The sequence below is a fragment of the Urocitellus parryii genome, chromosome 4, assembly GCF_045843805.1.
Source record: "Urocitellus parryii isolate mUroPar1 chromosome 4, mUroPar1.hap1, whole genome shotgun sequence".
Lineage (NCBI taxonomy): Eukaryota > Metazoa > Chordata > Mammalia > Rodentia > Sciuridae > Urocitellus > Urocitellus parryii.
In genome coordinates, this window is record NC_135534.1 from 179,124,506 (window position 1) to 179,152,390 (window position 27,885).

General features: G+C 36.7%; 1 protein-coding gene across 2 annotated transcripts in view; it reads left to right on the forward strand.

Moving 5' to 3' along the window:
• Nucleotides 1-27,885, forward strand: part of Tgfbr1 (transforming growth factor beta receptor 1) — a 57,693-nt gene that overhangs the window by 13,140 nt on the left and 16,668 nt on the right. Inside the window, exons 2-4 of one of the 2 annotated variants that reach the window (XM_077797066.1) lie at nt 18,095-18,340; nt 21,370-21,612; nt 27,002-27,232. In XM_077797066.1, coding sequence (XP_077653192.1) covers nt 18,095-18,340; nt 21,370-21,612; nt 27,002-27,232 — 720 coding nt within the window. The remainder of the gene's footprint in view (nt 1-18,094; nt 18,341-21,369; nt 21,613-27,001; nt 27,233-27,885) is intronic. The other variant, XM_077797067.1, reaches the window with a different exon arrangement.

Genomic DNA, 27,885 nt, shown 5'->3' on the forward strand with positions numbered 1-27,885 from the left:
AAAGAACATAAATTTTGAAATTAGTGTAAAGTGGCTATACTCCATATAGTGAGTATGCTGAGTTACAGTTTTGAAGGAGCGAGGGGAAAAGGATGAAGATGGACAGGCATTTTAATTTTTTTTATAACTTCAGTAGGCATAATATACTCAAGTGTTTCCAAGCTCACAACACATTTTTCAAAAGTATAAGTGAGTGTGTAATGAAGTCTCTTCCCACTCCCATCTTCTAGGTACCTAGTACCTTTCCTGGGAAACGAGGTTACCTATTTTTTTTTGTACCTTCATAGGGAGATAATTTGTAGTGTACAGTATTTAAGCCAGTATCTTTCTCTCTGTCTTCTTTCCTTCCTTCCTCCCTTTTTTTTTTTTTTTTTTAAGAACTGATGTTGCCACATATCAAATACACTGTTCTACACAATGGTTTTTCACTTAATACATATTAGGTGAAACAGTCTACATTGCTACATATAAATATCATCTTTTCTTTTTTGATAAATAACTGCATGGTCTTCCATAGTAGAATCATCATTTTACTTTCCCAGTTCTATTGATAGATACATAGTGAAGGTTAGAAACAATGTAATATAAAAAATTGGGAAATTAATAACAGAATATAAGCTGTGTATATAATATGCTACATTTCTTCTGGTTCAGATTGTTTGTTTATTTGTTATTTGGAACATGTCCTATTGCTCTCCATTTATATGAAGATAAAGGTTTTTCTCTAGTGAGATCTATTACATTGAGTGGGCTTTGAGGGAGAGGTACCAATGTGGGAATTTTTGGTAGTTGAAAGGAGAGCACTGATAGGAAAAGAACTTCAAAATGAAAGGTGGTTACAAGTGAAAGAAAATTTGTTTCTTGCCATTGGACAGCCTATTCTTAGCTTCACTGTTTATTGAGGATCCTGGTGGTAACAACTACCTGCATGCCAATGGAATATTCTGCCAATGTTTATTTAAGAAGCACTGGATTTATCCTATGTACCAAATAATGATCAAAAACCTAAAGATACAGATGTGCAAAAAAGCACTCAGTCCTCACCCTGAAGAATCTCACATTTGGAGTTTAGTAGATTAGCAGTTAAAAAAAATGAGGGGTATTGTTATAATTGTAGCATCTTGAAGGTGTGAACCTACATTAAATTGGTTGTAAAATGAAAGCTTGGGTGTATGACTTGATATAACTTGTAAAATAGCAATCTTGCTAAACTTACGAGTGTCAAATTTTAGACCAACCTGTCATTCAGTGCAGGTGATTCCTGTTTTAGGAAACAAAACTTACTATATCTTGATGTCATTGTTTAGGTTGTTTTCGTACTGGGGATTGAACCCAGGGGTTCTTTACCACGTCCCCAACCTTTTTAAAATATTTTATTTAGAGACAAGGTCTCACTGAATTGCTTAGGGCCTCAGCCTCCTGATCTGCTGGGATTACAGTTGTATACCAATATGTGTGGTGTGGTTTAGTGTTATAGTAAGATAAATGGACTTGGTTGCTACATCTATAAAATGAGGTATTTGTTTCCATAGCTAGGATAACTTTCAGTTCCTACTTTAATTATTTGATTTTCTGAGTGATATGGCAGATTTATATTCAAGAAACACTAAATATTTATCATATGGAACGTTTGTGGGATTTTGTACCCTGTTTTCCCTACCATCCTGGATACAGTTAACTGTAAATTGTCTATTTTCTTAAAATTTGTTGTTAAATCAGTTTCCCAAGTCAGCTAAGCAGATCTTTTATCTAGTACATGTGTAATTTATTTTATTTTGAACTTAAATGAGAGCCTTTGTATTAGTCCCCTCTGTTAAGTCTCATCTTGCCATTGGACAGTCTATTCTTAGTACTATTTTCTCCAATATAATTTAACATTATATTAGCTAATTCCATGGACTGTAGGAGACCAGAAAATGAAAGTATTGTAGAAAAAAATAGTGGTTGGGAATCCAGGGGTGCCTCCATTCTTCTGAGATATGGATAAATATAATTTATCTGTGAAAATAATATTTTTGTTCTGAAGTCCTAAATTTGGTGTCAAAGAATCATTTAGATTAGATTGCTCTTTGTTTTGACAAGCTCACTTTGACATTACTGCTGCAGGGTAACCCCAAGGGGGTTGAGTTGAGAAGAATCAATGAATGCTTGAGAGAGTAGGTAGTCAGGATTTTAGCATTGTCTACACAGATAAGCAGCATATTGAAAAAAGAATCAAATTATGGAAGATGATATGTCATGAGCTTTGTAATGTTTTGAACAACCAATAAAAAAAAAAAAAAAAAGAATCTACACGATTCTTTAGCTGATGGAAGAGAGCCAAGAAAGAGGAAAGGTTTCCTTGAGAGAGGGGTGCAGGAGAATGGCACAGAATAATAGGTTAGATGATAGAAGAGATTAAAGTTAGTACCTGAAAAGATTTGTTATACCTTCTGACTTTTCTTTTCACCTTTGCCAACAGTGGTGCAGTCTGCTTTTAACTGTAGCTCAGTGAACTGAATAAAGGACTTGTTTAGGTCTTTCATGTGTCTGTTGGTGCATATTTGTAATATGTGGGAATGCACTCACTGCAAAGTAAAGTATGATTATGCACTAGTGGTCAGGGCAAGGGATTCAGAGATTATCACCTGCATAGTCAGAATGGTGGAAATATTGGATTGCTATCTTTGATCAGAGAAATCTTCATCCCTGTATTCCTTTTTAGCTGCTGAGCTATCAGCAAGAAGGAGCCTACGGTTTTGTTTTGTTTTGTTAATCATGGTATTGGTGGAGTAATGCTGCATTTGGTTTTGAATATTTTGGCTTTTCATTAAAAGGTAAGCCTAGCAGAGGATTTTCTGGAGGCAGTTATATATGAATTTGGAGCACAGGTGAAAGGCCAGGAAGTTCAAAGATGTAGATTTGAGATGTAGTAAAGGGCTGAGAGCACAATAAATTCAGGAAGTGTAATGTCATGTCAACTAATAAAGGAAGGGTGTCACTGTGTTTCATATCCTAGGACATTATTTAGAAAAGAACATTGAATTCAGCCAGAAGGTTATCCTCAGAGAATTTCAGAGAGATATTTCAGAAGAGTTTTGGATTGGGGAGAATAAGTGATGGAAGGATAGAGAGGGCAATTAGCAAGAGTTGAAAAAGGAAAGTGTTTTCATAAAAAGAGGGTAGATTGGGTAGACACTTTCACTTTAGGCGTGGGAAGACAAGGTTTTTGATGCACATTTTTTATTTCTTTGGCAAGGGTGATAGAAATGTCTGCTTCATGTACTATACAAATCTCTCTGTCTCTTCACTTCTCTTGACAGGTGGGCTTGTGAATCAATCCTTGGTAGTCCTGAAGGTATAGAAGTAATAATGCTTCCTTGTGTCACCTCCACACATTTTGAAATGAGATAACTATGGTCATCCTTTTCAACTTGGGATTTATCACTCTGATTTATTTTAATAATACAATAAAGATAACCCTAATAATGGTCCTGCTGTTTCTTTATATAATTATCACATGCTAGGTGATAATTTATTTAACATGCTAGGTGTTTGGTTTCTGGTAGTCCTTCACATCACACCAACATCTACAGACTTTGAAAACTCTGATTTATTCTGCAATATTTGGAAATTTCATTGCTGGTATTTGGATTTCCTGGCAAGGGACTGATGCTTTTCTCTGAACATAAAAGCTTTTAGTACTGAATGTTGTGAAATCTTTATGCAGACCTTTTTTATTCCAATCAGTTATACATGACAGTAAGAAAGCATTTCTATTCATTGTACACAAATAGAGCAGAATTTTTTACTTCTCTGATTGTACATGAAGTACAGTCATACCATTCGTGCCATCATACATATACCTAGGGTAACGATGGCTGTCTCATTTCACCATCTTTCCTACCCCTTTCCCCCCCCCCTTGACCCATCCAAAGTTCCTTCATTCATCTGATGCCCTCCACCCCCCAATTATAGATTAGCATCCACTTACCAGAGAAACATTTGGCCCCTGTTTTTTTGGTATTTGCTTATTTCACTTAGCATGATGTTCTCCAGCTCCATCCATTTACCTGCAAATGCCATAATTTTATTCTTTTAATGCTGAGTAATATTCCATTGTATTTCTTTATCCATTCATCTATTGAAGGGAATCTACTTTGATTCCACAGGTTAGCAATTGTGAATTGTGCTGCTATAAAATGCTGTTTTTAAGTCCTTTGGGTATATACCAAGGGGTAGGATAGCTGGGTCAAATGGTGGTTCCATTCCAAGTTTTCTAAGGAATATCCATACTGTTTTCTAGATTGGTTGTATCAGTTTGCAGTCCCATCAGCAATGTATGAGTGCAGACCTTTTAATAAGGTCTTAAGTTAAGTCTTGAGACTTTAACTTAACTTGAATTTTAGTTGCAGAAGAGCTACCTATACAGACTTAATTATAAAGTGATGGTTAAATGAATAACACCTTCTGTGCATAGCCAAATTTGCACATGGATAGGTTGCTACAGCTCCTTCTGTCTTGCCTGTCTGTTGAGGAAACTGGAGTTTCCCTTTGATCTTTATTATGAGGTGTATCCAGATTTCAAAAATGCTGAAGTATGAGGAAATGTGCATCTCAGAATTAAGAAAGCCATGTCTACTGGTAGAAATTGGAGTATAGAAGCAAAGTTGGGCAGTATAGTGTAAAGGTATGAGGTAAGGAATTGAATTCTAGGGGTCTAAGGAGAAAACTGTCCTTGATCTACCAGGGAGCCTTTAAAATTTAGAGTTACTTAGTATAGGGATATCAGGACAGAAAGTATTCACACGTATTTCATTCATGTTCATGATGATAATCCACTGGGAATTCACATCCACCTGTAATCTGCATAGAATATCATAGATCATTTTGGAAGTCAAGTTTTGTTTTCCTCATTCGTAATACAACAAAATTGAATTACAACTAGTTGTGATCTTCAAGGTTTCATGTGATTCTGTCAATCTAGGATTCTGCAGTGGAATTTTAGGTACCACTTTTTTGAAGAAGTATTTTATTGTTGATGGGTTTTTATCATATGGTAATTCTGTGTATTTACATAATAATTGATATTAGTTTCAAAGTGTGTTAATGTATAGTATCTCGTTTGGTGATCTCAATAAGATGATGAACTAGGTTATGAAGGTATGTTCATTTTGCTGATTAAATGAAACCATTATGTTTAACATCTTGGATAGTTATTTAAACTTGGTGAACTTACTTGGATTCTAACCATTAAGGATGAAATCCTGCCACTGAGAGAAAACAAATAAAAAACCCAAAACAAAGCCACCCTCAAAACAAACAAAAACAACCCAGTCAGAATTTCTTGCTTATAAGTATCCACCTAGCAGATTGTACATATTCTCCAAGTTCCAGCTTGAATGCCCTATGCTGCTTTTCTTGATACATTTTCTACCTCAGCAGAATTGAAGTACTTTATTTTCCTTTGTACTCTGAGTTTTAATGATCTATTTAGTGCTTTACTCATCCACCCCAATGAACTACTAAGGTGCAGATAACTTTGTTGTCCATCCCTACACCCCATATTAGCTCATGTAGTTCCTGGCACTTAGAGATGCTCAATGAATAATTGCTGAAATAATGAAAAAGTCAAATTGGTGATGGTGTTGCACAGTGGGAAAATGAACTTTGGCTCTGGGTATGGTGGGAAGGAGACATCATTTTACATTTCTTTTAGATGAAATATTGCTCTATGCATGCATTTAAAAATTAAAACAAAAACCTAGTTTAATAATGAAAGATTGAGGTGTAGCCAGGGGTCAAGATCTTTTAGTAAAATTAATTTGAATTTTTAAGAAATGGGTATTAAAGTTCATGTGTTCATGGAAATCTTTAAATTCCTTTTTTAATTTTTCTCTAAACTGTTTTGCCATGTCACATAACAATAATTTTGTATTTAATTGAGAGTGGCAAAACAGAATTTTAAAATTCCCTGAAGAGATAAATTTGTGTTGTATGATGTTTATGTTTGTCTAGTGACCTGTTCTTATTGAAAGAGTAGTTAAGAGAAGCACTTTTTTCAGTGCACTTTTTCATGTTTACCATAATATAATGATTTCTTTGAAAGAAAAAGTACTGAATGTATTTTTCATGATGTTATGTAAATTGTATAGACATGAAACTAGATACAACCCCTTATGTTTCTGTCTCATTTGCCACTGTAAATCAAATCTGCAAATTAAATACAAAGACAACTATAAAAAAACTCAGGTTAATTGACAGATGATGTTTAGGTTTCACAGTAGAAAATGAATAGCCTTGGGTCTGATTCCACTTTAAATCTGTTTCAGTATTTTAACTTCAGTGATAATAAAAGCTGCAAGTGCCTATTCTCATCAGTAATGTTGTGTAAGATGATACTAATGACTTCAGGGCTTTGTTGATAAGTTCAGAATAATGAGATTTGATACCTAACCAAAACACTTGCCAGCAAACATTCCTTAAAATAGCAGTTTTAATGAGATCTCAGCTGTTTTGTTCACTGGTATATAAGGTTAACAATATTATATTATTGAAATCTTCGTTAAATGGTTTTCTAAACCAATTAATTATTGCCAGAAATGACAATAGAGAAATGTCATCCTATACTTAGAATCACTTTCACTACTAATGAACTTTTGCGGATTGAACTACAAAGTTAAGAATCATGTAAGATTTCTATATATTATAGTGCATACATAGTATTGGCTGTTAGGCTTTTGGATTTTGGTTATGCCGTGCCTATATTGCCAGATGCTTCTATGATTCAAATTCCCTGTATTTTTTTATTGTTACAATCATTGTGAAATTTTTCTCTGTGTAAAGTTTGTCACAAAGACATTTGACCCAAATGAGATCTTCATACAGCTACAGAAGCAACGGTAAAAGTTTAGTGACAGTGCTTGTTTAGCCAGTGGCTATTTATGATCCAGAACATCCAGAATGTTTATTATTATTTTTAGATTATCTTTGACATGAAAATATTTTTTTAAATGTGCACACAACTCTTAAACTCCTTTTCCCATTATGTTTGTGACCTCTTGAATCCGAAACATTGTTTTAGCAAATATTTTTCTGATCCTTACCTAGGGATCCAGAATTGAAAGACATGAATAACAACAAAATATGGCCCTTCTTAAGGTAATGAAAGGCACTTTAACAGCAAACTATAAATAGATTGATTTGCACTCATCTTCAAGGTATGCAGAGGAATGTGGGAACATATTGAAAGGATCTACCAGTTATCTGAAGGCAAGAGGTATAGAGCATATTTGGAGAAGATCTTGTTTGAATAGAATCTTAAGGATGAGAGACAGAAGAGAGGGGTTTAAACTTTGTTGAGAGAGTACTTGTAAAGATCAAGGTCAAGAACTAGTGATCATGTAATAGTTAAGAGTTTTACCCTAGTAAGTTTTGATTGTTAGACAAAGTATTTATTTAGCTCTTTTTTACACAAGGGCAGCCATGGTGGTCTTTGAATACTAGAGGCATATTCATGACCATGTTTTAGATGTAGCAGTTACCACATTGTATTATAATTTTGTCCTTCAGTAGTCATTGGAACTCTTTGAGGACTACAGCTGTGAGTTATTAATTTTTTGTACTAAGCTTTTGGTAGAGTAACCAGTAAAGGTAATAATTAGACTGCATAGGCGTGGGAAGCCCTCGCTGAATGACTGGCATTCTCCTTCCCGGGATTGGAGAGCTCTGTCGGTTACTTTCATAGGGACCTGGATATTGCCCCGATCCTTGAAGTAGCAGAATGTGTTTTCAGACATAGGCGTGCCTTTCTGCAGCCCCATGGGTCGAATTACTCTCACCTGTCCTTGTAACCCTGCCCCTCCTGACCTTTTTTGGATGGAACTTTCTAAGAATGAAGGTCCACCCAATAAAAGCTCACTTCCGAACGTGCTCTCTCTCTCTTGCCAGCCTCTCGTGACTTTCCTCACTCTCCCATTTGGGGAGCTTGAGGCCGAGAGCAGAGGAGCCATCTTGAGGCTTGACTTAAAGTGTGTCTGTGTTTTATTTGGTGTCCCAGGAAATTCACACAAGCGACTTTAAGTTCAGCTGTCCATGCTGGCTCAGGGTGGCAGGTGACAGCCGAATAGGGACCGCTCATAGGTGAATTTCCAGGTTGATTGAGAGTGCGCTATAGACATTTAGTGGGCAGTGAATTTTTTGAAGGGTAACGGAGGAAGCAGAAAGTTTTAGAGCCAGGAACGTTAAAGAATTATCATGGGCAGTTCCATGTCTTCAATTAAAGAATTGTATTTAACAATTCTGGAGACGATAATCACCCAGAGAGGAAAACAAGTGAAAAGGATCTAGCTAGCCCATTTCCTAAAAATGGTTAGCATGGTGTGCCCATGGCTTTGTCAGCAAGATTTACTGGGTTTATGAACTTGGGAGAAACTAGATAGGAAACTATATAAAGGATGTCTCTCTGCCAAGCTGTCTAGAACTATAATAGAGAGTGTTCAGAGGGTCTGCACTGCGTTAGAAATGTGTGTCTTTTTGATGACCTAGATCAAGACCAGTGGTCCCCCGAGGACCTATTAAAAGGACTTCAAAGGCAGTTAGGAGTTTGGAGCAAGAGGCTGCTTTGAAAAGGTTTTCTCTTTCCCTACCGGGATTGAGGATGGAATCACTTTTCACTCACAACTGCAGCTTTGGAGTCATAGACAAGCTGCCTTGAGGCAAGACCTAAAATCAAAAGCTCAGTCTCCATTGAGCCAGGCAGACTCAGCAGCTCAGAGGAGCGCCAAAGGGTGTGTTTCAGAGAGGAGACTAGTCCCAACTGGATTTCTGTGAGGCAAATTCAAAATGGAGAGGAACAAAATGGACTGTAAATAGATGAAAAAGAGTCACAGTCTGAGGGCACTCAATCCATAGATGAGGAAGAAATAGAGGAAGGTTATGCTAGATTATGTTTAGCTGGGCCAGCACCCGCCATCCAAATTCGACCACTCTCCTCTGGGAGAATAAGGTTCAGTCATTTCTCTGAACTGGCAGTTGCCATGTTTATGCCGTTATAATGTGGCCTTAGAAGAGTACAGAAAGTGGAGGAAAACATTACAGGTTTTCAGCTTTTTCCAGATTCATGAGCAGAAAAACCAGTGTGTTTGTGTGCATGCTGTAGTTCCCTTTAAAACTCTAAAAGAACTCAAAAAACACTTGGGGTACCTATGGCCGTAACTTGCCATTTGTTTAAAGTCTGGTCAGTTCGTTGTGTCAAGAGCCTTTACCCCCAAATGACTGGATCTCAATGGCAAAGGCTTGTCTCTCTGGGGGTGACTACCTCTTCTAGCAGTCCCACTGGACCGATTTTGTACCTATCGGGCTGAGAGAAACAGGAGATGAAATCTTGAAGCTCCCTTACAAATGTTAACGGAACTGGAGAACTTGCAGACCCAGAGAGACAGTTAAACTATGATTTAGCAATTCATGATCAGATTACTGCGTGTGCCACAAAAGCTTGGCTGAAAATTTCTTCCCAAGATCAATAAGATAAACAGGGCTCAAAGAACAATTCTTCGATTTTGTAGCGTGCCTGTACCAGGCAGCTAACAGATCAATCGAGGATTCGCATGCTTCCCAATTCATAGTTAAACAGCTAGCATTTGAAAATGCCAATAAAGTTTGTCAGGACATCCTCTGACCTCATCAGAAAAAAGGGACAGTCTCAGAATTTATTTGCCTTTTTGTGGAAGTTGACCCCACACAATTACAAGGTTTTACGCTCACTGCTGCTTTAAAGCAGGTACTTCAGCCTGAATCCCAGAGATGCCATTCTAGCCAGTAGTATTTTAATTGTGGGAGGACCAGACATTGGGCGCAAGACTGTGAATCTCAGCACAACAGGACAGAAGCATTTCCCAGTTCATGCCAGCAGCATTACAGAACAAAATGCCACGTGGCAAGGGGGAATGGAACTGATATGGTGGCAGCCCACCTCCATTTTTGCCTTCACTTCTGCCTCCTTTGATGCCAAAAACCAGAAGTCGGGGCCTTCCCCAGGCCCACCAAATAAAGGGCAGAGGAGGCGCTAGAGTCTCAGGCTTTGATGTCATCACAACTGACCAGGGCAGATCATCCTTATTACCGGTCAGCTCCACCCAGACTGTACTTTTACGACCAGCCATGGTAATAGATTTAGCACCTGAAATGGGACCACAGCGAGTTCCTACTGGAGTCTGTGGGCCATTATCCCCAGGTACTGTAGGCCTAATTTGGGGATGAAATAATTTTAAAGAACAATCCAGGTAATACCAAGAGTTGTTGATCCAGATTTTAGAGATGAGCTAACAATCACTGTAAAATCAGAATATGCTATTAGGCTCTCTACTGAAGACTGCTAACACAATTAGTACTTTTACCCTGTCGTTCCGTGGACAGCCCACTTAAAACCTTAACTTCTGGGTCCCTGCATCGAGCATATTGGGCTCAATTAGTCCAGCAGGAGTGCCCCCTACTGGAACTTAAAATCAATCATAAAAAATTTCGAGGAATCTTAGATACTGGAGTAGATAAATCTGTTTTATCTCACTGATTTTGGCCTAAAACCTGGCCTTTACCTACCACGCCAGCCAATTTAGAAGGCAGGGCCGATTTCTCAGCCTGCCCAGAGTGCCCAGTATCTTCGCTAGGAAGACGGAGTTGGAAATACTGGAATTTTTAAGCCTTATGTTTTGGACACACTAATTGAAGGACATACAATCCATCCTCAAACTTATGGGGAAGAGATATCCTAAGCAGTTTAGCATTATTATTAGAAACTCCAAATTCTATCAGGTCATTTAAAGAACTTAATCAAGGGTCTACTCCTAGGGAAATTGAGAGAAACTTACAGGACGAATACCTACTTATGACCCAGTCTCCTCTACAGATTAATTAATGCACCCAGCCAAAATTTTTGGTAGGGGCCCTGACCTTTTCCCTGACCCAAAAGACAACAGAAAAAGTCAATTGGCTCACGGAAGAGCCAATCTTGGTTAGTCAGTGGCCCCTAACAGGGAAAAAAACTTAAAATAGCCCGTATGTTAAATGAGGAACAGCTTCAAGCTGGTCATTTAGAGCCTATGGTCAGCCCTTGGAACACACCCATCTTTGTAATTAAGAAAAAATCTGGCAATTGGAGATTATTAGAGCTATTGACCATGTTATAGAGCCCATAGGAGCATTACAATATGGGCTTCCTTCTCTAACAGGTAACTCTTTAAATTATTATTATTATTTTAATATTTATTATTTATTTTTAGTTTTTGGCGAATACAATATCTTTGTATGTGGTGCTGAGGATCGAACCCGGGCCGCACGCATGCCAGGCGAGCGTGCTACCGCTTGAGCCACATCCCCAGCCCCTAACTCTTTAAATTATAATTTGATAGTAGTAGATCTAAAAGATTGTTTTTTTCTCTATAGCTTTGCACCCAGATGACTGTAAAAAGTTTGCCTTGATTGTCCCGGCAATTAATTTTAAAGAACCAGTCAAAAGGTATTGCTGGAAAGTGTTGCCTCAGGGAATGTGTAACAGTCCTACCCTGTGTCAAAATTTTGCGGCACAGGCTATCATCGCACCTGTGAGGAAAAAATTCCCTGATGTATATATTATTCATTTTATGGATGACATACTTTTAGCTCATGCTAATTCAGATGTACTTTAAAAAACTTTTGCCCAATTAGAGACTTTACTCACAGCAATGGGTTTGTGCATTGCGCCTCAGAAGGTGTAACAGATATCTCCTTTTCAATATTTAGGTCATGTAATTGAAGGACATACAATCTGTCCTCAAAACTTACAAATAAGAGTCAAGGAGTTACACACCCTTAATGATTTTCAAAAATTATTAGGAGCTATTAATTGGCTGGGGCCATCTTTAAAGCTAACTACTTCAGATTTAAATCCTTTATTCTAGATATTATAGGGAGATCCTTCTCCAACTTCTCATCAGCTCATAGCAGAGGTGAGAGCGGCTTTAAGGGAAGTTGAAATTGCTATTAAAAATGTTCAACTTACTAGAATTAATCCACAAGAGCCTATATGTTTATTGATATTTCCAACTGTTGATGCTCCTACAGGGGTGATACAGCAAACATTGGGAATTATTGAGTGGATTCATTTAGCCCACTCTCCTCAAAACTCATTAACTCCTTTTCATGATTTTATTGCTCAATTAGTGATAAAGGGCAGAACAGGAGTTTTGCAACTAGTTGGATCAGAACCTAATGTTATAATCATTCCACTTTCTGCTTAACAGAATGATTGGCTCTTTCAAACTTCTAATTTATGGCAAGTAGCTTTTGCTGATTTTCCTGGTCAGATAGAGAGTCATTATCCTCATGATAAAATTATTCAATTTGCATTAATAATGTCATTTATTTTTCCAAGGATTGTATGTGCTTAACCAATAAATGGTGCACTGACAGTATTCACTGATGCTCAAGTTCAGGTAAAGCAGGTTTTTATAGTCATGTTCATCAGAAGTAATACAAACCTCATGTGCTTCTGCCCAGTGAGCAGAACTACAAGCTCTCATTTGTGCTTTAAGTTATTTTACAAATGAGCCCATTAATATTTATTCTGACAGCTTATATGCAGTTGGAAAATATTGAAACTTCAATTATTGTATATACATCATCATAAGAGTTACTCAATTTGTTTCATATCCTACAGAGGACAATGCAAATGCGAAAGCACCCATGTTTTTATAGGCCACATATGGGCCCTCACTAATATTCCAGGGCCTCTAACATCAGGTAATGATAATATTGATAACTTAGTTGCTGTTTGTCAGCAAATGTCTTTATATGACTGGGCACAATCTTTGCATTCTTTACATTGTCAAAATGCTTCTAGCTTACGTAAAAAATTTACCAGAGAACAAGCTCATCAAATTGTACATCACAGCCTCCAGTATATTTTATACGCTTCATCTTTAAATCCCCGTGGATTAAAACCAATCAGTTATGACAAATGGATGTAACTCACATTCCTCAATTTGGTAAACAATGCTATGTTCATGTAATTGTAGATACTTATTCTACATTTATCTTTGCTTCAGCCCGTACAAAAGAAAATATTCAACATGTTATTTCTTATTGTTTAGCTGCTTTTTCAGCATTAGGATGTCCTTTACAGATTAAAACTGATACTGCATCAGCTTATGTAAGCTTCTTTTCAACAATTTTGCCAAGAGTTTCAGATTAATCATAAAACAGGTATTCCTTATAATCTTCAAGTTCAAGCCGTTGTAGAATGAGCTCATTTATCTACAATTACAAAAACTAAAAGGGGGAGATAGGATTATGACTCCCCAAAATAACCTCAATCATGTTCTGTTTCTTTTAAATTTTCTAAATTGTGACTCAGATCACACTGCAGCTAGCAACACATGTCTTCCATAGCAACAGGCCCTTTAGGCCGAGTTTGGTGGAAGGACTTACAGACTGGTCAATGGAAAGGACCAGATCCAGTGATTATGTAGGGCAGAGGTCATGCTTGTATTTTTCCAGAAGGTGCTTTTCATCCTATTTGGGTACCTGAACGTGCTGCCAGGCATAGAGGACTTAGAACCAAGATTCAAAGGACTGAAGATCCACCCAGAGAAGACTTCCCTCAAAAAGAAGAAACCTCAAAAGAAGAGAAGAAGAGTGATGACCCTGAGAAACCGAATGAGGAAGCTAATCTCGTGGAAGGACCTGAAGAAATTGATGCTGTGGGCTACACGAATGATTCAACAGCAAGGGAAAGTTAAAATTCCAACAATGATGCTTGCTGCAGTAATAGCTTTATTGAGCTGTCAAGTAAAAGGGAATCAGGGAGAGAATTATTGAACATATTTTCCAGATCTACCTCTAGTACACCCAGCATTGTGGACTGGAGAATCCATCCCGGTATTTACTAATGACTCATGGGAGGATTTACAGACATTTATATTACTCCCAATCATGTGACTAGATTTAATTATTCTGGCTATAGTGCCCAATTACTTTTGTGTTGGTCCCACAATAAACATGCTGGCTGTCTAAAAGTATCATTTGAGGAAAAGACAGCAATTGGGAGACCTAGACCAACTAATCGTACTGGTAATGGAGATGTAAAACCTTTTATCAGATCAGTTATTAAAATGGGACTTTCTCATAACAAACCAGTCATCTCAGCAGAACGTCCATGAATACCTCATTCCTCCTAACCATTCTGCGATAGAAATCGGCACCTTTCCTAAGTGGATGGATTGTATAAATACTTTTCCAGTAAAACATAAGGTGTCTAGAAATAGTGGGTATATTTTGGACTGGTCTCCTAAAATTGAAAAAAGGCAGTTGTGCAAAAGTACTGCCATAATGACTCCTGGAGGATTTGTTAGCAACATCTTGACCTTCATTGAAGGTGGCATTCAGAAAGATATTTGGCGCTTAATTGCTGCCTCAGGATTCTTACATTTTACTAACAGACCTTTACCAGATTTTGTAGGCAAGAACTATAAGGAAGGTTCTTGCTATGGCTTAGAGCCTGTGTTCAATCTCCTTACGTTTTAATTACTGGAAATATAAAAGTTGAATGGAAAGATGATAGATATCTTGTAACATGTAGTAAATGTAATTTAACTAACTATATCACCAGATATAATAGGGAAAAGGGAATGCTGATATTCCATCAGCCCTCTTTGGTCTTATTGCCAGGTAATATTTCAGAGGCATGGTAAGCTGATGCTAGTTTTCAAGTCTTACAACAGCTAGTGAGACCTAAACGTGCTCTTGGACTCATAATAGTGGGAGTTGTTGCCTTGGTTTCTTTTTTTGCTTCAACGGTCACAGCTTTGGTGGCCATATCCCAAAATATTCAACATGCAAATTTTCTTAATAATTTGGCTCAGAATACTGATAAATAAATATAATATATAAATAAATATTGATGAAAGTATTGAGACTAAGCTAAGTGCCTTAGAGGCTACTGTCATAAATATTGGTAATGAACTTTCAGCTTTGAAATTCAAGGAAAGACTTAAATGTCACGCTAGCTGTAAGTATGTATGTGTTACTGCCGCCAAATACAGGGCTTCCCAATGAGATTGGGAGAAGGTTAGAAACCATTTGTTGGGTATTTGGCAAAATAATAATAACAGCTTGGATCTTTTGGAGCTCCATCATCATATTCAAAATATATAAAAAAGCAAGATAGATTTTTTGGATCCTACTTCTTTCGCCGATCAAATATTAAACAGCTCTAACCCTGGAAACACTTTTAAACATTTTCCATGGTATATTCTTGTATTGTTCTCTTTGTTACTAATTCTCTTTGGTAGGATGGTGAGCCTTCAAAGCAAGGATTCAGGGACTCAAAAAAGAGACCCATCATCTGCTTTTTCAAGGAAAAAAGCAGGAATATGTTGGAAGCCCTCCTTGAATGACTGGCATTCTCCTTCCCGGAATCAGAGAGACTCTGTTGGTGACTTTCATAGTGACCTGGATATTGCCCCGATCCTTGAAGTAGCAGAATGTGTCTTCAGACATAGGCGTGTCTTTCTGCAGTCCCATGGGTCGAATTACTCTCACCTGTCCTTGTAACCCTGCCCTTCCTGACCTTTTTTGGATGGAACTTTCTAAGAATGAAGGTCCCTCCAATAAAAGCTCATCCGAACATGCTCTCTGTCTCTCTCGCCAGCCTCTCGTGACTTTCCTCACTCTCCCATTTGGGGAACTTGAGGCTGAGAGTGGAGGAGCCGACCTGAAGCTTGATTTAAAAGTAAAGTGTGTGTCTGTGTTTTATTTGGTGACCCAGGAAATTCACACGAGCGACCTTAAGTTCAGCTGCTTGCACTGGTTGAGGGCGGCACTTAGGTTGAACAGCTACTTGTGAGCAAGGAGGAGTCGGGAGAAGATGATAACAGTATTGGTGGTTTTAATCGTTTGTGGATAACAGATCCCTTTGTGAATTCTGTTGAAAGCTATAGACTTTCTGCTTGTAAATGCAAATATATACGATATTTGGTCTTATAGTTAATGGGATTTATGTACTTCAGAAGCTGGACCATGAATTCCCAGCTCAGAATCCCTCCTTAGAAAATTATATCCAGGGACTTTATACTCACCAGCAAACATTATCATGAAAGTCACTGTCTCTTAACTTAGGTTATGATCGTGTCTCTTGTAGCCGCCTTGAGTTCCCTTCAGACTTGGGAAGACTTAAGTCAAATAGGTGTCTATGAAGAAAAAGAACTTTTTTTTTATAATGATTATAGTAATACTGCTCTTGTCTGTAAAGGTAGTAGACAAGTGTGGTAATTATACCAGCAGTCAAGAAACAACTGCTTGAGGAGAACCTATCATTCATGAGTTTGAGTTTAGCAAGGCAGTTGGGAGTCCCAACTTGGACATTATGACTTGGTAGAAGGACTCACAGAACTCAGAAAAGTTATTATCATCATGGCTATGGTTTGTTACAGTGAAATGATATAGGTTAAAATTAGCAAAGGGGAAAGGCATCTAGAGTGCAGTCCAGGTTCCATGTGTCTATCATGGTAGAGTAGATGATAGAATAGACAAATGGCCTTCATTCTCTCAACAGTAACACAGGACAATGTGTGTAAAATGTTGCCAACCAAGGCAGCTCACCTGAGCTTCGATGACCAGGGGTTTTATTGGAGGGTCTGTCATGTAGGTTTGTAGTCTGTGTGACTTGACTTCAACTACTCAGATTTCACTGCCCTTCCAACTCCAACATCAAAGAGAGGTATTCACTGTAAATCACATTGTTAGCATAAACTATCTGATCAAATTGGTACTGAAGGCCTCAGGCAAACAGAAGCATTGTTATCAGGGAGAATATTCCAGAGGCTAGGAAGCCCATCTCCCAGGAACCAGTCAAGGCTAGTCCTGAAGATAGGGCTTTGTTGGAAATGTGCAGGGTTTGAGCAGCTTGGGCCTGCTGAGTTAACTCCTATACTGTAAGTTAGTCATTCATTCAGGGAGTTAGCATTCTCCTGGCCTGCCTATCTGCCTAGCCAGTATATACCTGGTCTCATCTTAGATGGCCATTCCCCATATCTGGACTTTTTCTTTTCCCTTGCCAATGAGTATGAAGAAAGTTTGATTGGACTTAAGGACACATCTATGCCTTATAACTTTGTGAGAACATGGTGAGATGTAAGCGCCCATTCTGTTCAACAAGCATTGTTTGATGCTGTGTAACATGTATAGTGCTAGATGATAGAGTTACAGAAATGATTAACAGATCTCTGGCTTCAAGGAATTTAGAGTTTCATATGGGGAAGAAAAACAAATAGCAATTGTGGTAAGCAATGTGTATCTTGGGGAGCACTTAAGAGAGCATGATTTAGTGTGTGTAGGTGTCTGTGTATATGGGAAGGTGTTGATGGTAATTAGACTTCCCTAAAGGGGTCATTCCTGGAGTTGAGCTGTGAAGATTAAATAAACGTAAGTGGACATTGAATTAGTGTTTCTCCAGTTATTTATGTAACGAGGTTGCCTCTAAGGGTGGAGCATATTTGAATTGTTGCTTGACTTTACTGAGAGAGAGTATCCCCATCTTAGCTGGAAGATAAATGTCTTTCTCAGGGTTTACACTAAGATGAATAAAGAGTATCTGACTCAATATGAATCTATTTCCATTATTCCATTACCATAAATCCACTGAAATGGCATTTCCAACCCACATTGGTGTTGGTTATTTCACACATTTGCTCCCCAGGAGGGATATATATGAATGCAGTTGGGGACTAAGAATAGGTATTTAAAATTCAAAATTTTTAAATTTTTAATTTTAATGCACTTTGTTTCAAATAAGAGGGCAATGTTTTATGAAATTTTGCTTAACATTTTTTATGTTTGATTAAACATAAACATTTTTAGAAAAAGCCTGGACCCAAACTTTATTTCCTTGGGCTTCTATGTGTATGTGGCTCTCAACAGACTTTGGAAGGTCTAAGGGCAAAAGGTTGTTTTTGAATAGTGCATTGAAATTATGTAATAAAAAGATTGAGAATATAATAATAGTGTAAATGTCAAATAATTTTAAGCTGTTAATCTTGAGATTTATTTTCCTAATAGGATCTTGTTTTTTTTCCCTCCCCAGCACTACAGTGTTTCTGCCACCTCTGTACAAAAGATAATTTTACCTGTGTGACAGATGGGCTTTGCTTTGTCTCTGTCACGGAGACCACAGACAAAGTTATACATAATAGTATGTGTATAGCTGAAATTGACCTAATTCCTCGAGATAGACCATTTGTATGTGCACCCTCTTCAAAAACTGGGTCTGTTACTACAACATATTGTTGCAATCAGGACCACTGCAATAAAATAGAGCTCCCAACTACTGGTAAGTTGTTGTATACTTTTTTTCTGGCTACTACTAAGAAAGCTCTTAAATTCTATGATTGCAGAGAAATTCCTTCAGAAACTGAAAGGGATTATATAAATTGTCCCACACAAGTTGTTTTAAGGTAGAAGCAAGAAGTGACTTTTTCATAGTTGTAGTGTTGTAAGAATAGCCAAGATCCTGAATCCTGGATACATGTGTTGTTAGAGAAGATTGTTTCAGTGAGATTTGTTATGCCTAAAAGGGTAGTCTCTTAAAAGCAAATTCTGACACGTCCCAAAGTAGCAGTTTGTCCTCACAGTTTCCCCACCTTGTGCTCAGAATAATTTCTTCTTTGTGTAATGCTCTTGCCTATAAAAGCAATAAACAGACGGTTAATGGGCAGGAATTGAGAATAGCACTTAATAGTCTAGATGTTTTCATTTTGTAATTTCACCTTGTTTTATGATCTTTATAAGTTAAGTGTACATGATTTCTAGATTTTTGGTATCACCCATAGTTTATATTTTAAAATGTCCTGGTAGAGTCAGCAATTTGAATATTTCATCAACTCTTAAGATTGGATTGATTTTGAAGTTTTGGGTTAAATGGAACTTTGACTACATATATTTTAAACATTTTACCACTTTCCTCAAATTCCTTTGTAATAATCAAAGGAATATAAAAATGGGGGGAACTTACATGAATGCTAGCAGAATTAATGGAAGAATGCCACTTACATGCCAACATTTGTGAGGAATTTCTTCATTTACAAACGAATGACACCAGACTAGTGAAGATGGACCTACCATATAATAAGGACATGAGTGAAAGGACCTTTTTTGCAAAATCCCACTGGAAACTTAAGCTGAGGGATTAGACTTCAGGGGCAAACTCCTTCCTTCTTTTAGGGAGCCTCTGGTTCCATTGCTTAAAGTCAGACCTCAGTGTTCACTTTTAACTCAGGTGGTCCAAGCTATACACTGATTAAAGTAGGAAACAAGGCTGCAGCTCAGAAGAAAGAGGGAGCCCTCTTCCTGGTTTTAGCAAGGTAGCGCAGCACCCTGTGATAGCACTGTCAGCCTATAATGTCTTTATATAGGCACCTGCAATTCTAAAATGGCAAAGAAAGTGATAATTCCCAAATTTCCCATTTCTGTTGCTTGAACTTTGAACACCTGAATAGAAATTTAAAAAACCTTAGGTAATCACCTAATTTTTAATTCTAAATACTCACAAATTCCTCATTTCCAAATCAAAATAATCAAATTTAAAAATTATCAAATGAAAGGGTGCAGTGGTTCAAATAAGTGAATTGAACTGGATAAGTTAGAATAGATGTAATCCTATGAAATAAGCTTCCAGTTGTTAGGGAAGAACTTTTAGACAGCCCAAGGTCCGTTTTTAGTTGTTCACTACAAAATGAGAACATCTCATAGTTATTAAAAGATTGCTTTCAGAGAAAAGCTCAGTTGATGGATGCTTTTAAAAATGCAATATTGGGAGTGAACAGCAGACTGGATGCTGTGATTTTATAGCCGAGCTGAAGAAATTGTTACAATTCAGAGGAAAAAGACAGTTGGTGAGCAATTTAAGAGAGATGGGGAACAGTTCTAGGTGACACAGTATGCTTATTAGAATTCCAGAAAATGACGTGAGAGCAGAAAGAAGAGAGAAAAATGTCAGGTAAGATTAATGAAAAAATAATTATTCAAACACAAATAATTTAAAAAGTATCATTTTCAAGAATGAAAAATCTATAAGCATTTAGTGCATGTAAACACTGCTTACCCATAAAAGGAAAAAACTGTTAGGACTTTCTGCTTTTTTAAATATCAAGAAGGCAATGGAACATTCTGTATTGATTGTCAGAATTCTTGTATAAGCCCAGATTTTTTTGTGTGTGTACGAAGGCAAGAGCCATCTTTGGATAATTATTAAATGTATAAGGATCTAAATATTATTCCTAAAAGAAATTACTAGAAATAGTATTTGATATAAGAAATTAATCCAGTTGAAGATCTGAAGAATAGATAAGATGTGATATGAAAAGAAATGGTAGTGAGCAGTGAACCAGTCAGGCTCAGGATTCATGTGGTTCTGAAACAATGCAAAATGTTAATTATTGAGACAATAAATGATCTGGAATTTAAAGTTCAGATGGTTAAAATAGGGAAAAATATATATGTATATAAACCATTGAAAAAACAAAGGACATACTTGGCCTTAAAAAATTGTTGAAGCCAGCTCTGCATGCCTGTAATCCCAGCTGTGTGGGACACTGAGGCAGGAGTTCAAAGCCAGCTTCAGCATTGTATCGAGGCCCTAAGCAACTTAGCCAAAATAAAGCATAAAAAAGGGCTGGAGATGTGGCTCAGTTATTAAGCACCCCTGAGTTTAATCCCTGGTATTAAAAAAAAAAATTATTACATGTTGAAGACACTTGTACTAAAATGTGAACTGTTTTGAGATGGTGAGGTGATAATTTTTTTTTCACTTTTTTGTATTTATGCATTTTTTTCCCTCTGCTATCAGCATGTACTAGTCAAGCATGTACTAGACAAGCCAAAAGCACTTACGGGGGTTGGAAAATGGGGCTGAGGACGTAGCTCAGGGGTAGAACACTTGCCTTCCATACCCAAGGCCCTGGGTTCAATCCTGTACTGAGAAAAACAAACAAGCAAGCAAAAACATTCTAAAAGACAGAGTGCAAGTTGTTTTAGGTTATTGATTCCTTTACTAGTGATCTGAGGTGACAAATGGGGGAGATCCTAGGATTTTGGTGATAGTTGGCCTTGTGATTTAGATGATGGCTGGAGAATACGGGAAGAGTGAGAAGGTGTTGACAGTGCTTGAGATCATGAAAGTGGGTGGGAAGACAATGGGAGAAGACTGAATCTCTACTCCTGGATTTGAGCCTGATGATCGGCTATGATGACCTATGACTAAGTGGTGGCAGTAGCTAATTGTAGAAAATGAGGAGGGTGAGGAAAATGTAGGTGCTGCCTCTACATCGTTATTTGTTGTTGTTGATGTTTATTTCACTTGAGGCCCTTTTTCAGTAAAGCAGTCTCCTGGCCTTGGTCCCGTCGAGCTGGCAGCTGTCATTGCTGGACCGGTCTGCTTCGTCTGCATCTCACTCATGTTGATGGTCTATATCTGCCATAACCGCACTGTCATTCACCATCGAGTGCCAAATGAAGAGGATCCTTCATTAGATCGCCCTTTTATTTCAGAGGGTACTACATTAAAAGATTTAATTTATGATATGACAACATCAGGGTCTGGATCAGGTAATGTAATTGTTTCTCCTTTTTCCTAAAATGTCTTCTTTGCTATTGTTTTTTATTAGTTATATATAACATTAGTCTTTTAAAACTTAACTTGTGGGCTGGGGATGTGACTTAAGTGGTAGCGCCCTCGCCTGGCATGTGCGGGGCGCTGAGTTCGATCCTTAGCACCACATAAAAATAAAATAAAGATGTTGTGTCCACCGAAAACTAAAAAATAAATATTTAAAAAATAGTTCTCTTTCTCTATCTCTCTCTCTCAAAAAAAAAAAAAACAAAACTTTTATTTATTACATGGCTAAGCCATTTTCCTTGGTTTATTAAAACAAATAGTATTTCTAGGGCAAACAGTATTTCTAGGTTTTTAATTTTTTTAAATTTTTTAGTACCAGAGATTGAACCCAGAGGTACTTAACCACTGAGCCACATCTCCAGCTTTTTTTATGTTTTATTTAGAGAGAGGGTATCGTTAAGTTGCCTAGGACCTAACTAAATCTCTGAGGCTGGCTTTGAACTCACAATCCTCCTACTTTGGCAGTCAGCACTCCCCATCCATTGCCCCCTAGCCGTTGAGATTACAGCCATGTGCCAACATGCAGCTAGTATTCCAGGTTTGATCCTATGTAAAGCCTATATAAAGACCTTTAAGCTTGTTCTTACTGTGGGTAGTTTAATAGAAACAAATTGGAGCTTGCTTTTACTGTTGAAACAAGACAGTAAGTCAGCTCCACAATTGTATAACTTCTAAAGCATTCTCGCTATATAATCTCATTTGCTTCTCATTACTATGTGAGATAGAAAGGATAGGGACAACTGTACTACAGATAATGCTAAAGTTCAAAGATGTTTAAATGATCAGCTCCTTATTCTATTCAGGACTATTTGGCAGCTTTAGTTTTGTATTTGAAAGTAGGCATGACTAAACTTGGCACGTGCTTGGAACTAGGAAGGTTATTTGCTATTTTAACAATAGATGAAATTGCTGTTCTTTAACTCAGTTCTGGTTTTTCATTAAACTAATGAATTTTAAGTCTTTTTTTCCCCCAGAAGAATGTCTAACCACCTTATATACTTAATATGCTTTATGGATCCATGACCCTTGTCATGTTTGCTTTTATCAGGTTGTTTTGGTTGACTTTTGTGGGATAAGAAATTGCCAGAATCATCCTGAGGTAGATTTTAAAAATACTTTACTTTTAAAGGGATGGGGAATTATCTTTTACTTTTTCTTTCTCAGTCTTTTTCTTAGACTGAGAGAGGAACACCCCTATACCCTACAATTTTGGATTTTGATACTTGGTGAGGAATCAATAGATCTAGATAGCAGTAGAAGATTTGTCATTGATTGGCTCTATGACCTTGGTTAAACCACCTATTTTTTCTTTAGGCTTCTGTTTCCTCATCAGAAATATGAAACATATGCCATTGATAAAAATACTTAAACTATTTTTTAGGACTTTTAAATGTGATATACTCTTTGAAAACTGTAAGTCAACTCTATATAAGGGCTAAAGTCATGGAAAAAGTGAAAATCTGAAAATATACATAATGAAAAATTAGTAATTTTATGACCAAGTGATAATAAGGAACATTAAAGCAGAAGTGACTGAGGAAAATAGCTCTGAAGCATAAAAATCACATTAATGGAAAGTTCATGTAATGACAAATGTCTGTGTTTTAAGGAGACAAATATGTATGGTATGAATATCTGTTCATTCATTTAAGTAACACAAGGAAATTAATTCCACCTGAAGCCTTCTGTAGAATTTAGCCTTACATATTCAGTAGACAAGTTCTTTCTCTGACTGCTAAAACAGGCTTGTATAGGAAACGAGAGGTTGAACTGAGAAGGAGCAGCCGTAGTACAGAAGATAATGAAAATCTCTGTATAAGAAGTGGGAGACAAAAGGGTATTTTAGGGCTTCCCTAGGGTTTCTCATTGATTCTTAGTTTAAAGTTCAAAAGGTTCCCAGAGAAAATTTTTCTCACAGATTATTCTGGTCCAAAACTATGCTAAGGACCAAAGTCACAGAAATCAGGGTGGCCTGTATTTTTATTGCCAAACTTACACCTAGGGTCATGAAGCCCCTTATGTCCACAAGCCCACCTAAACAATTTTAAGGCATTGCTGTATGGATGGCAGTTGATTTCTGAATAAGAATATATGTGTTTACCTTTTAAAATGTAGACAGGAGCCAAGAGTAGAATTATTCTTTTTTACATTTTGTATGTATTTCTAAGTTCATCAAGGACCACAGCTCTCTGTTATCCAAAAGCTGCTCTCTCTCCTTTCCAGCCTTCCCTTGTAAAGTGTTTTAGGCAGTTAGTTGATGTCACATGCTTGAGTTATTTTATCTTTAAAATGAAAGTGATGAATTCTGCAGGCATTGGGCTGTTGTGAAGTTCAGATGGGACAAGATGTTTGTGTAAAAGCACTTGGCAAATTTAGAGCTATGTCCAAATGACAGCAAGTACTGACAACATGTAGAAGAAAATTCTGATATACAGCATCAATTTGTAACATTATACCCAAAAAAGAAAAAACTCTAAACAGAAAGAACTTAGTTTAAGGCCTTTCTCCATGATAGTTTATTGTTAGCTAAATTGTTTCTGAACTTATCTAAGCAGAAACCATCTTCTATTGAATGATAGCAGAAAAGGCCGTCTTTCCTTTATATTCATTAGAAAGCCTCATTGCTACCTTATGCATAGGACTCATGCCTGTGAATAAGTAAAATATCTATTCATAAATTCTATTTTAGTTCTTTCACTTATTGAGGAAAAGGTAAAACTAAGCATTCCTTATTTTGAATTCACATGTTTATTACTCAGTATCATGATCATATTTGAGGAAAAACCTTATCTCTACCTGTTACAGACTTTAATTTTAACTTGGGAACTATAGGGAAGACAGCAAAGAATTGGGTTGTAGTAGCTCTAACGTTGAAGATATCTTAATCCCTTTTATATTAGTTTTTGTTTTTTAACTTTTTAGTTGAAGATGGACACACGACCTTTATTTATTTATATTTTATGTAGTGCTAAGAAACGAATCCAGTGCCTCACTCATGCTAGGCAAAAGCTTACCAATGAGCTACAGCCCCAGCCCCTTGTTGCATTAGTTTTAATCACAGGTTATACATGGACTCATTCTTAAACTGTAATGAGATTATAAAGCAGTGCCAGTTTTTGAAGGAGTGAATGTCTTACACAGTGGTCATTAGGTCTTTTGCATGCTTAAGATCTCTTGAAATATGTGCATACAGTCCATTTCTTATTTCCATTGTTAACTCTATGTACAGCTTTTCTGGGATGTTTTCCCTATTGATGCTTCCTCTCAAGCAGTTTTAAAGGTACTGAAGAGTAAAACAAAGAGTATGGAGATCTGAAATAGGCCTGTTTATTTTTATCTTTAGAAGAAAGTCATTAAATAAAAATTCTCAAGTATTCATGCGGGTTATGGTAACCCAATATGGATAACATGGCCGACCTACATTTGGGTTTTAATTTTAATTCTCTATCTAGTGATGAAGGGAAAGACAACAAACTTCTCTTATCCTGTGCTACTTTCTTCACTATACACTTACATAAGCCCCTAAATCTGTGATGCATTTTCAAACGTGGTTTTTTTTTTCTTTTTTATTACTTGCCTATGTAACTTCCAGATTATCCTCTGAAACTTTTTAGTATACTTTAATACATGATGCAGCCCTATACAAGACTTGGATAAAATGTAATAAGTTAGTACTTAACATGTTGTATGTATTAAACAACATGTAGTTTTTAGGAGTTAATTGTTCATAGAACAAAAGAGCTCCTTAATTTTAAATAAGAATTTGTCACCGATCTGTTTTTAACTAGCAGTTTCATTGTACATAAAAGTAATTATTTATAATTACACTGCCAACTGCTTTGCAGTAAGAAAAGGAAAGAGTTATATGAGAAATGCACAGATGAAAAGAGAAGATTTTCTGATCCCCTAAAGACTTTAACATTTAGATTTATGAGCATTTCACACCAGGGAACCTAAGGATAGATAATTTTTTACTGTCATTGAGTTAATTTGACCTAGTAAGTGGCTCTGAGTATAATTTATAAATGACACGAATTTATGCATACATTGATTGTATAAATAAAATACTAGCATAGAACATGGTGGACTCTGGTATTTTACTTGTTAATGTCAGTATAACTTAGAATCTGACAGTTATTTAGTGAACTGGGGATATGTTATTAAGTGATTATGCCAGATACAGAGTTGTTTAAATGTTGTAGGTAGGTACTTAATTCTTTTAAATGAAATTAGTATGGTGATATCTAAAATTATATATTTTGGAATAAGACAAGGTTAATTAGTGAAAACATAAATGTCCCATTATCAAGGTAAATTCCTTGGTATCATTCATTCAGATTCTAGGTAGCCTAAGTCATCAGTTCCTAGCAAGTAAATTATTTGTCTTGAAATGATTTCTGTGATAATTTCTACTGATTTATTAAAAGTTAAGTCAGCGGGCTGGGGTTGTGGCTCAGCAATAAAGTGCTCGCCCTAGCACTAAAAAATAAATATTTAAAAAAACGTTAAGTCAAAATTTATTTTTCTTTTGTTCACATCCTTTCTCCTCCCATCAGTAAAATCATTACCAAATTCATGCTGCTTCTTTTTTTTTTTTTTTAATTAAACATTTATTTTTTAGGTGTAGTTGGACACAATGCCTTTATTTTATTTATTTATTTATTTATTTATATGTGGTGCTGAGGATTGAACCCAGGGCCTCACATTTGCTGGGCGAACGCTGTACTGCTGAGCTTCAGCCCCAGCCCACTAAGTTCATCCTTCCAAAATAAAATTTTAACTTATTCCCTGTACTCCCACCCCACCTCTGCATTTCTGGCACCCTTTTCAGACATGTTTAATAAGTCCTCTTTTATCCATAGCCCTCATTGGTCATTGTGATCCTGGCCTTTACCACTGTTCATTTCCTGGCTCTTATGTTCTCTTGCACTGCTCTTCCACATATATCCTCTCTAATTAAACAAGCTGGTTCCCAAAATAGTCATTATTAATTCCCTTCCTCTGACTTTACTTGTATATTCCTCCTACCCAACCACCATACTTCCTTCTCTCTCCTTTGGTCCTGTCCCTTCTGCAAATGACAGTCAAAATTCAGCTTATTTTATAAAACCAATCCCGACCCTCTCGGCAGGAGTTTTCTGGATTCTTTTATTGTATTTATTATTTTCCACTTTTCATGGATTATTTTTTTGCCAACATAGTCTGTAAATCTAGTGAGGTTTTAAGCTTCTTAAAGGTACCTGTCTGGGCCACATCTTTAGTTTCATGATGTTTGAAACACATTGTTGACTGTTTTGCATACCATTTATTTGTCTTTAGGTTTACCATTGCTTGTTCAGAGAACAATTGCAAGAACTATTGTGTTACAAGAAAGTATTGGCAAAGGTCGATTTGGAGAAGTTTGGCGAGGAAAGTGGCGGGGAGAAGAAGTTGCCGTTAAGATATTCTCCTCCAGAGAAGAACGTTCATGGTTCCGCGAGGCAGAAATTTATCAAACTGTAATGTTGCGCCATGAAAACATCCTGGGATTTATAGCAGCAGACAATAAAGGTCAGTAAAATTTGCTTATCCTTATGTTAAATATAATAAAGTCTATATAAGTCTTTTTCCAGATATGACTGCAAAACATTGTCAAATTAGGTGAGAAATAGATGTTTATCATATAGATGAGACCTATTAACTGTCAAATACAATTTTATGAAAACATGTTTCAAAATGTATAGAAGGTTTATAAAATATATAGTCTATCAAAGAAAGCCATATACTTTGGTTATTTTAGTTCTGGACAGTTAGTTGATTATAGTTATAATATAGAAAAAATTTACAAATTTTGATTGCTTAAAATTTTGAGTAGGATAGGGATCAACTACTTGTTTCCTTTTAATTTCTTCTTGACTGGTATGGACAAGTCACTGTAGACCAGTGACCTCATTTATAGGAGGAGTAAAAATAACTTCTTGATGTATCCTATTGTCTAAGTTGTGTGGGGCAAGATTGGTCAACTTTTTAAGTAAACTTAATTAAACAGAAATGGTTTCTACCAAATTCCCTCACTTCTGGTGACCATGTGGACATTTTCTTGACCCTGTAGTGTGGGTACTGAGGAAGTTTTATCAGTGGAGTCAGGATGAGTGATTACATTAGCAGGGACCTCACTTTGCATCTCCCACTTTCTTGGCTTCAGTACCCACAATTCCTACTTT